Source organism: Lampetra fluviatilis, chromosome 30 (assembly GCF_964198595.1).
Source record: "Lampetra fluviatilis chromosome 30, kcLamFluv1.1, whole genome shotgun sequence".
In the NCBI taxonomy this organism is placed as follows: Eukaryota; Metazoa; Chordata; class Hyperoartia; order Petromyzontiformes; family Petromyzontidae; genus Lampetra; species Lampetra fluviatilis.
Window position 1 is genome coordinate 2,451,712 of NC_136304.1, and position 10,873 is coordinate 2,462,584.

Here is a 10,873-nt window from a genome sequence, read left to right on the forward strand (position 1 = left end):
GTTGCGTACTCGTTATGCGTGATGATAGAAACGCCATTGCCTGAAACGTCACCTAGGATTGGTTTTTATTTATTCAATTTTAAGGCCGTAGTATTATTGACGAATGTGTCGAGTTTTGGTCTGTGACTTGTCTGAGACACGTGTCTACATTTGTATTTTTTTTTTCTTTGCAGAAAGCCAAACTACATCAGAAGGAGGCCAAACCCTAGTTCTCTGCAAACGTTGACCGACGTGGAAACTTCCAGTGTCAAGCCCCCTGCATATTCACCACGCACATTTTGTGGCCAATGGTATTTCACTGAAGTTTATAAGTGGGCCCTGAAGACTTCTGCAAGTCTGCGTGATGCCGTTTACCGCATCGTTGTTTACAAAGGTATAGCAGGAAGGACATACACTGGTGGCACTATACGGTGGTTTGCCATCACTGTGTCACCCCCGTGTGTGTGTGTGTGTGCATTCGAACATTCCAAATTGTAATGCCACACATCCGCCAGTGTTGCAGTCATATGATGAAAGCTGGAGTGATTGCAAAAATATATCAAGGAAGATCCACGCGACGGAAGCAAATATCGCCGAGAGAATGGAAAAATGCATCTTGTGCAGTGGATGTAATTGAGGTGGATGCACTTTTTGTTGCCACCTTAACTCGAAGAGAATGATTATCCAGCTTAGGATTCCCAAAAAAATAGAAATCAAGAAAAGCAATAGTTTGCACATTGTAAATAATTGTACATAATTTACACCTACAATAGCAATGTATAGGTGAAGTAGTTGTCTCTCAAATTTGAATGTATCAAATGTGTACTTGCAATTTTATTTCTTTGCCCCAATGTGTGTATGTGTACGTGCCGTTATAGCATAGCTTGCCATATTTTATCAGACATTGGTCTTTTTGCGTGCATAATTGCCATTTATGAACTCTGCAGTATTTTTGTTTTTAAGTCGACATTGTACACTTACCCTACTGAACTACTCTCGCAGCTATCTGGAAATTTGAGAAATAAATGAGTGACTTGACCATATTTTTTTCACCATGCTGGTCAGTGAGAGTTGCTGAAGGGGTGTCCAGGTGCAGCTCCGATTCAAATCGCCACCGATGTTAGCAGCGGCCAGGAATCTTAACTCAGGTAGCCGGGGTTCAAGTTGCAGTGGGCATCTTCCGTTTCACTCCCAAATTAGAATAAGGTGGTTAAATGATGTATTTTAAACTGTCGACAGCAAGAAAAGAAAATGGGGAGTGGGCACGACACATGGCGAGAGATGGCCGATAGTCGAGGATTGTGACGCGTCTGAGAGCACCGCCGACCATTGTGGAGATGGAGCGGTGAAATCGGCTCCTGTGTATTAGGTGAGCTGGCGATGGCTAGAGGGGAGGCCTTCATCCAGCAGTGGATCGCTCGTTGCTGCTCGTGGTTAATGATGCCTTGAAGAAAACGGATCATGTGCCCTTTATCCAGGCCGAAGCCCTTTAATCGCCACGTGCCCACAAGCGTACACATCACATGCACATCTTGAAATCTTAATCAAGATGAACTGTAGTTCAAGATTTTTTTTTTATTAAAAGACAACACATAATTTTAAAAGCCTCATTTTTCCCACGTATCTTTTATGTATTTCACAAAAAGGACTGCAATGCACAAATAAGCAAGTATGATTATAGTTTACAAATAAAAAAATATATTTCCAAGCATTTTTATGACAATATTTAACAAAAAAATATTCAAAGTAATTATCAATGTTGGGTCCAAAGTCCTCAAGTTTGGCTCTTTTATTGAAGATAGTGAAACTGGGCAAAATGCTACAGTTTATATATAAAACAAATGAAACCCAGGCGAAATCTTCTCACGTCATTGTAAAGAACATCAGCTTTGTAAATCTCGGATGCTATCTTTACAACTATGCACATCATTACGAGCGTCTCTTTATGACCAACAGTATTTTACGTATCCAGTTACCTGAACGTGTAATGCCGTAAAAACGATTTTAAATCCAATTTTAAATATTCATGTGGTGTAATAATCTCTAAAGTGCTGTTGCACTGTATGCTTAGAATGATGTAGCTTTTCATGCAAGGGCATCGCCTTTGCGAGGGCTGCAGAAACCTGGGCCAGATATTTTTTTCCCCCAGGTTTAAATTAATGAACTGAACCCAATTGCCATATGAAGACTCATAATATACAATGCACATTGCTTAACACACAATAGGCTTTTCTTATTCTTCTTAATAATAATAATAATATACTTTTTCATATCTACCGCGCAAAATCAAATGTATCCGATAATGGCACAATTGTGACGTATTAAAATATAATTGCTTTCCCCCCACACCCCCCCCCCACCCCCAGTATTCTTCAGCAAAAGTTGGGGGTGCATAATGTTCTGGAGAATAGGTTAGTTTTACATGAAATAACATCTTGAAATTGCGTAAACTTGTTTTTATTAAAGTTCACTACTGTGTTCGGTAAAGCACGGAAAATAGGCAATGTCACATTTTTGCTTAAAAAAAATCTGAACATTTGAGTAACTTATTGATTTTGCAAAAAACCTTGGGTTATATTCTGATTGAGAACCACCTCTGTGACAGACGTACAGAAACACACACCATAGGGAACCTCGGAAACAATAATTCAACCTCTTTCGTATCAGTTTTAAGCATTTGACACACAACACACTAAGACCCCTTGGCTTGAAAATCGTCTCGAACGCTACCCATCGGATGGAAACCAATCGGAAATTATGAATTCCTGGAGGGGTATTCAACGGCAGTCGTGTTGAGTGGAGTCGATCGCACGGAGCTGAAGTGGTCCAAGGAAGGGATCACTCCCAAGAGGGTCGTGTTTATTATTCCAACCGCGTGCCCCTCTTTGATGCGCTATTGATCCGATATTTTCCAGGTTTAAGTGTTTTAATTGTAGCAACATACTCTAAAAGAAAATAAAAACCCCAGGAGTAGGCGAGATGAATAGCCGAGGCTTGTTCATTGTTTACACGCGGCCGTCGGTAATTCTTCCATCGTGCACGCGCGGGTATTTCTCTTTTTTATTACTCCAGACAACAACAACAACAACAATTGGGGCGCCATGGTGATGAGATGTTAACTACCTCGCCTGGTATACAGCATGTCGTGGGTTTGATTCCGACTGTGACATTTCCTCGGGTCCTCTAGTTATTCCCTCCACATTTAGAATCAACGCGCGTTTAGGGTATTTGGCTGCATTAAATTGTCCACGTGATAAGCCACTTCGTTGAGCTGTCATTTGTGGGCAGTTCTGAAAACGAGCTATAGCTCAGTGGGCCTTACCTGGTAAAATAAAAAAAACTTTAAGTTTTAACTGGGTGACTTTCACCTGAACATGAAGCAATTTTGGAACATCAAAAAACATACAGCCGAAACCAGTGTTCGTTTAGTCAGACTTTTTAATTATAATCTTAGCCTAGTCGACTAAGGTGGGAAGGCAGTCAAATGTAGTATATCCTCAGTTGCTAAATGTTGGTGTAAAGGGGCAAGCAATCTGACCCCCTTCTCTTAATACTATCAGGTCAGCCAATCGGTGAACTGGGTAACATCTTGTATATACATCTAAGGTCTCGAAAATTACTTACTTTGATCTTCCTCGGTACACTGCTGTCTCTAAGAACTTAACTAAATTATCTTAGACTGCATTTTCAGTCAGACTTCGTTAAGATTCCCGTAATAATCTCGGTAGGCAGTTGCAGTCATTTTCATCCACTCACAGCCATAATTACCTGAAATAAAAACGGCTGAATATTTTTAAGAAAACGTAACACTGGCCATTTCACTGCCCGACAACCACGAAAGTCCATCGTCGCCTTCTCCCGGCGTCTCTTGCGAGCAAGACCGGGCCGAGCGGCGGCAAAAACGAAACGTAGCTCAGTCTCCGACGCTTACGGACATGCAGCGGCACCGCTTGATGCGCGGCACCAGCTTGCGCGTCACGGCGGGCTGGCGGCCCGGGCAGTCCAGCGCCACGGCGAGCGTGCCGACCTGCTGCGGCTTGCAGAAGGCGCACGACTGGAAGGCGTTCGCGCCGAGGGGGCCTGCCGCGCCCCGCGGGATGTAGAACGAGTTGCACTGGCCGTAGCAGAAGCGGTTGATGACCGTGCGGCTGTTGCAGCCCTCCTCGCTCACGGTCTGCCGCAGCGGCTGCGTCTTGCACCAGTCGCTCTTGAGGTAGCGGCGCTCCGTCACCACGAGGGCGTCCTGGCTGGAGGCCAGCACCTCGTCCTTGGGCGCGCGTCCGGCCGAGCTGTTGGGACGCTCTTTGCGCGGCGAGGGCAAGTCCCCCGGGGGTCTGGCCGCAGCCGCTTGCCGCTTGGGTCCCTGGGTCAGCGACTGCGCACAGCACAGCCACAGCAGCAGGATGGTGGCGATGTGCAGGGAAAGGCCCCTTCTCCCTCTGTGCCTGCAGGCCACCTGCTTGCACACGAGATCAAACGCAGAAGTGGCATTATCTCACAACCCCATGGAATGGTAAATAATCATTCACAGCCCTTTGTGAATAATTGACCACTGCACTTCATCTGTTTACAGCATTTATGCACTTTATGTTTGCAATTATTTACTGCATTTGCAAAAATTCATTAAGAGGAAATGTATAAATTTTTTACACATTATATTCAATTCAACGCAATAAAATGCTCGAAGGTGCTGCACTGCAATTTCTTGCTCACAACCACCGCTGGTGGGAACACCTCCACTCGAGGGGTGGGGGATTCTGGAGAGTCATTTTGGAAGGAATCTGGCCTACTCTTCCACTGGCCAGTTTGTCCTGGAAGATGTGGGGATATCCACACACATTGCCAAACAACACACACCATGTCTGTTGACCGTGGTGCACCCATTGTATACAAGTCTGAGTTCTAACAAAACAATGTGCAGCACTTGGCTGGATGGTGGGCCCCTGGATAGTGCTGGTTATTGAAAGAGTGACCAGGGCCAGTTCAGATACCACTCGCCACCGATGTCATCGCAAAACAGGTTGGACTGTTTAGAGCGTCTAGATACAACTGGATTTAAACACGTTGTTTTTAAACAGCAGGATATTGTCATCTTGTGGAAGCATATTGAGATACATTCTCTTTCGCAAGAAAAATGCGGAAGCCTATGCAAGTACCCACGTCTGCATGATTAAACAGTTGCAGGTAAATTTCAAACTGGGATCTCGAGTATGAAGTGAGCACACAAGACTTACGAATGCAAATTATTTAACTAATATACTCAAGTTATACATTGAGCAGTACATGCAAAAATGTGAAATTTGGGCGTTTCACAGCTGGGTCGACAGATCTGACGCCCGTGTATTTTGAGTTTGCGTGTCTCTTTCCCCGTGGTCACGTGGATTTTTTGTCCGGGTTCTCCACTTTCTCCCTCCACATTTACAATCGTGCGTGCACAGTATTTGACTGCCAGAAATGTCCACGTGATAGGCCACTTTGTTGAGCTATCATTTGTGGCCAGGTCACTTCTGAAAAAGAGCTATACAGCTCAGTGGACCTTACCTGGTAAAAAAAAAAATACGCATTACTTCTCGAGAAATGCATAGGCTTTACACCTATAACACGAACCATACATGTGTTATTTATTGTGGCTACTGTCCCCAAAGATGTTTATTCAAGCATTGACCATATTTTCATCCGATCACAGGCGTCAGGGTCAAGTGAGTTTAGTTTTATATGTGCTGTTTATGGGTGCGGTATATGGCTACCACTTAAACGTTCATGGTTAGTGTTTGGACATCAGGGGTTAGGGCTTAAGCTTAGGAGTTTCTAGTTAAGTTCAGCGGTTGAGAGATTATGGTTGAATAGTTATCGTTTGCTGTTATGGACAATAGTACCCACAAATTTTGTCCGTATGAATCTGTGGGCCAAGTAGTCTGGAATTGTAATTACGACTGAAAGCACCTCAGCTGAGAGCGGTCCTATTGAATGTCCCGATAAGAAATCACGGAGGTCACAACCATCCCCTATATTATTACTGTTAACGCTGCACTGAAACCTGCGGCCAATATTCCATTTAACTTGTCACATTAGACGCGCCCTTTAGGTCCTCATTGATTCGAACCTGTTAATCTGTCACTGATAGGGCACACACGTCAAGCTTGTGTATTAAATGAGCTATCACGTTTCCGCTGCAGTGACATACGGAAAATTACTTTTTTTGCGATACTGGGTCCGCAAATAATAAAATAACACATTCTTCAATAACACTGCCTTAGAGATAGAGAAAAAAAAAACATAATACGTGACGTTTCGGGCAATGTCCCTTCGTAACAAAAGATATTCCTCTTGAGGGCAGTGTTATTGACAAATGCGTTCAGTTTTCGTGACATGATAGATTGAATGACCCCACAGGAATGTTTTAAGCGTGAATAGCGTCCGTTAATCTCGGTGACTCTTCTAAAAAAAACACGATTCTTATATATGAACATGTTAGTTAATGTCCATTGAATACCAACACGCATGTTTAGGCACACGCCGGTGTTGTGGTACTGTAACGCTGGAAGGTGTCACGGGCAGGTTGTCGTCTTGCCGGTGTTTGGCCCAATTCCCACCATCGCTAAATGTGACCGTCTCACGTAGCCCAGATTCATTGGGTCCTGGCAACAGTTACGGCGATGACTATCGCATGCGGCGGGGGAACGCACCCAGAGTAGAATAGGGCGTCCCAAACAACCAATTTGTCCGTGCTGTTAAGTAGAACTTCTTTGGGCACCGTGTGTAGTGGCCAACCGTGCTTCTCGGAGGTTCGGAGGATGAACTTAACACAAGCAAGCGGTTCGAAAGACGTGGGGGTTTCACTCGAGATTTAAAAGCGCATAAGCTGCAGTGACGACCTCGGCTAACCCACAGCACGCTGGACAAAAATGCTCCTGTTTGAGTTACACAACAAGGTGATGAATATTATCGGTTCTTTCGGTAAAGTCACGTAGAAGGGAAATAACAAAAATATAAAACTAAATTCTCACGACGTTTCGACTGCAACACAAGCAATCATCATCAGGTGTGAAATCCACAACAAGAAACGTCGTGAGAATTTTATTGTTTTATATTTGTATTATTTCCCTTCTACGTGACTTTACCGAAAGAACCAATAACATGAATCCATGCAGTCACGAAAGCTTTAAATCAAAGTGATAAATGCCGATTTTGTTGACAACGAAGTCTTAAAAAAAAAGTACACAGCAGCCAACAAAACCCCAGCACTGAGCTCAAGCAAGCAGCAAGTAGCGTTGCATTTCATGTTAACCACAGTACCCGGTCTGTCATCGATCACCTGACAGGGTCCAGCCGTTCACGCGAAGTTTCTCGCCCACGAACAACAAACGCGTGGCCCCCGCATGTGCTTTGAGCTCCGCGTGCGCTTTAAATCGGAGCTCCGACGTCAGTCGGTTACCTGATGCGTAGACCGCGGTGTCGTTCCTGCCGGAGGCCTCGTGGCGCCCGTGACAACGACGAGAGGCATCGCGACGGGAGGGCGAGACGTCAGTTGCGTAACCCGTGCGCTCGGTTTTTTGCACTGAGCAATATTCCATGAGAGTCGTTGATTAGAGCCACGCGACGCCGCCTCTCGCCCTACCCTCTGTTTTTCAACCCCCATCTCCCCCCTTTAAGAGTCCTTGAAGCTCGTGAAGTTGGGGCGGGCAGGCGGGGGGGGGGTGGTACGAGCCCAAGTTGCTCTTTATACTCCGCACATTTCCGTGCCACGAGCACGCGTGGGGTCGTCAGGGGTTGCCGGCGATTGGCTGTGGCGAAATATCAAATCGAGTTTAATTCTTCAAAAAGTTTCACCCACCTCCACCCCACCCACCCACCCATCATCCTCAGGGCAGAAATTCAAAGGCTCAATTGTCAGACATGTAAATGTGTAAATAAATCAAAACAGTACGCGTGTTGAACATTGTACAGTCATAGATGTTATGTGCTCCATCAAAATCTACATCAGCCATGTTCGTTCCACTGCTGGTCAGCACGTGCTGACTTCATCATCCCCAACTTCCGGGATTGTTAGAAGTCTTGAAAGTTGTTTCAATTATTGCCAACTTTACATTTCTTGGCCGGTAATCCGTCACTATTATTGACTATCGTCCATCATCAACTCTTCTTACGACGTGCCCTGGCCCAATTCCACTTTTTAAATTGATGTTCCAAATGTTCCTTCTCAAATGGGTTCATTGCGTGCAAACTAATTGAGCAAATATTTGGAGCGTGCTTTATGAAAAGTAATGCCATAGGAGCTAAACTGGAAATATTTGAATTCTACACGTGGGTATGGCAAATTGCTAAATTGACCGCATAGCACAATGTAATTTCTTTTTTACGAAATAATAATTACAGTTTAACATTTTGTTGAAGGTCTGATGTGGGATCAAAAAAAATCCTGACATTTAGACAACTATATTTGGACAGGTTTTGTAAGTACTGTATATTTCTATGCACTTTAATGTGCAATTAAATTTCAAACGGACAATTGCTTGAAAAATAACTGGATAGCTTATAAGTTTAATAAAAAATCGTATTTCGATTTAAAGCTTTCGTGACTGCAGGGATTCATCTTCTTGGTTCTTTCGGTAAAGTCACGTAGAAGGGAAGTAATAAAATAATAAAAATAAAACATAATAAAACAATTCTCACGACGTTTCGGCCACAACGCAAGCAGCCATCCTCAGGCGAAGAATGAAACACCCCAAGCTTGGAGCGTATATTTAAGCTGGGTTAGAGGGGGGGGGAGGTGGGAAGAAGAGCGCCTAAACAAAATAATTTGCATATCAAGAGGAATTCAGCATATGGAAAATGCGTAGGAGGTGGGCGGGGGGGGTTCCAAATCAATACTATGCCCGTGCATTATGCAGGATTAGCAGCATCAAAGGGGGGGGGGAAGGGGGGGAGCATTAACAAAGGAAAGGAATGTTAATAGTATGTAGCTGTAGTTACTAAACAACCACGTAAAAAACTACAGTATAAACTGCATGACAAACTAAAGTATAAACTACATAGCATCATCAGTAAACTTACTATACTCTACAATAAGCTGAGTTACTAACAGTAAGTAATACATGAAAAATTCTACGTTGTAAAAAATTATATAATATGCTTCCATCTAAACTTTATTCTCTTACATCACACGCGTCTATACCGTACTATATACTTCCATAGGCAAAACCAACATTAAATTACATACTGTATTGCTATAAACCACCCTATACCTTATACATTTTTAATATAACACTATGTATTATTCTACCCACCCTAATGTGTATCAAAATGGTTTATTACGTCCTTCCAGTGATTGCTAAGCCAGAATCCATCTTCTCGGTTAAAATTGTCTCTGTGTTTGTAAATGTGGATCGCCTCATGTACGAATCTCTCATGATAGCCAGATGGCTTGCAGAGAACCTCTGTCTTGGAGAAGTCAATGTCATGTGAGCCCACTGAGTTGTAACAGTGATCTGCCACGGCTGAGGTGTTTGTCCTACAGTGTTTCAGGTCAGCTTTATGTTCACGGATGCGGTCCGAGACATGTCGTTTGGTTTCCCCAATGTAACTGCTACCACAGAGGCAACTTAGTTTGTAGACACCAGGGTACTGTATGTCTGGAACCACATCTTTTACAGACGGTACCAGATCACGGATTTTATGTACTGTGTTGAATCGGACCTGGATCTTGTGTTTAATCAGGATTTTGGAGATCTTTTTTGTGACCCCAGCAATGTAGGGTAAGGTGATGGTCTTGAAAGGCTCCTCAACAGGATCCTTCTTGGTGGTTGGAGTGATGGCTTTGCGGATTGTGTAGTCGGAGTAACCATTAGCCTTAAGAGCTTGGCGTACGTGTTTGAGTTCACTGGAAATGTGTTCATGGTCGGAGATGCATTGGGCTCTATGATATAGAGTCTTGATGAGGGAATTCTTCTGGGATGGATGGTGGTGGGAATCCGGTTTTAGATAAGCATCCGTGTGGGTGGCTTTCCTGTAGACAGAGTGGCTCATTGAACCATCAGGTCTCCTTTTGATTAGGACATCCAAAAAGGGTAGCTTGCCATCATTTTCGACTTCCATGGTGAATCTGATGGCTGGGTGTATGGAATTGATATGGTCGAGAAATTGGTCTAGAGCAGGCCGGCCATGTGGCCAGATGACAAAAGTGTCGTCTACGTACCTCTTCCATAAGGTCGGGCGTAGAGTGGCAGTCTGGATGGCGTCCGTCTCAAATTTCTCCATGAAGATGTTGGCTACAACCGGAGATAAGGGGGAGCCCATTGGGGTGCCCTCAATTTGCTTGTAGAAGGTTCCATTCCAGGTGAAGTATGTATTGGTTAAGCAGTGTCTCACCAGGGGGGGTACCCCAGCATTCAGTCCTTGATGAACCAAGTCTTCAATGATTGCGATGGTGTCAGGCACAGGTACCTTGGTGAACAAGGAAACCACATCAAAACTGACAAGCAGGTCGTCTGGGGACAGGGCAATCCCCTTGATTGTTGATACCAGGTCAGTAGAGTTTAGTACTGCAGAGGTGGTTTTTCCAGTGAAAGGCCGTAGGATTTCGGACAAAAAACGAGCCAGTTTGTAAGTCGGGGAGTTGATAGTAGAGACAATGGGACGAAGAGGTGTATCTTCTTTATGTATCTTTGGCAAGCCGTACAATCTTGGTGGCCTGGCTGCAGAAGGTTTCAACGAGAACTGTTTGGTCTGATCAATTAATGCGGTTGAAGCAGAAATGATGTTGTTGGTTTTGGAGACGAGGCTGTTGGTGGGGTCTCTTTTTATTTTTGTATAGCTGCCATCGGTGAGTAGTTCTTGAATTTTGTTGTTGTATTCTATTTTGTCCATGATGACAGTGGCATTGCCTTTGTCGGCT

The 10,873-nt window shown here is 44.1% G+C and overlaps 2 protein-coding genes across 3 annotated transcripts in view; one reads left to right on the top strand and one right to left on the bottom strand.

Moving 5' to 3' along the window:
• Nucleotides 1-1,667, top strand: part of LOC144943128 (uncharacterized) — a 70,494-nt gene extending 68,827 nt beyond the window's left edge. For both annotated transcript variants that reach the window (XM_078870329.1, XM_078870328.1), the window contains exon 21: nt 174-1,667. In XM_078870329.1, the coding sequence (XP_078726455.1) occupies nt 174-209 (36 nt within the window). In that variant the 3' untranslated portion in view covers nt 210-1,667. The remainder of the gene's footprint in view (nt 1-173) is intronic.
• A 2,207-nt stretch (nt 1,668-3,874) lies between these two features.
• Nucleotides 3,875-7,553, bottom strand: LOC144943347 (uncharacterized). The gene is made up of 3 exons (XM_078870721.1): nt 7,295-7,553; nt 6,511-6,617; nt 3,875-4,435 (listed from the first exon to the last, which is right to left on the bottom strand). The coding sequence occupies exons 1-3, from the start codon at nt 7,551-7,553 to the stop codon at nt 3,893-3,895; spliced, it is 909 nt and encodes a 302-aa protein (XP_078726847.1). The 3' UTR covers nt 3,875-3,892.
• Nucleotides 7,554-10,873: the final 3,320 nt, after the last annotated feature.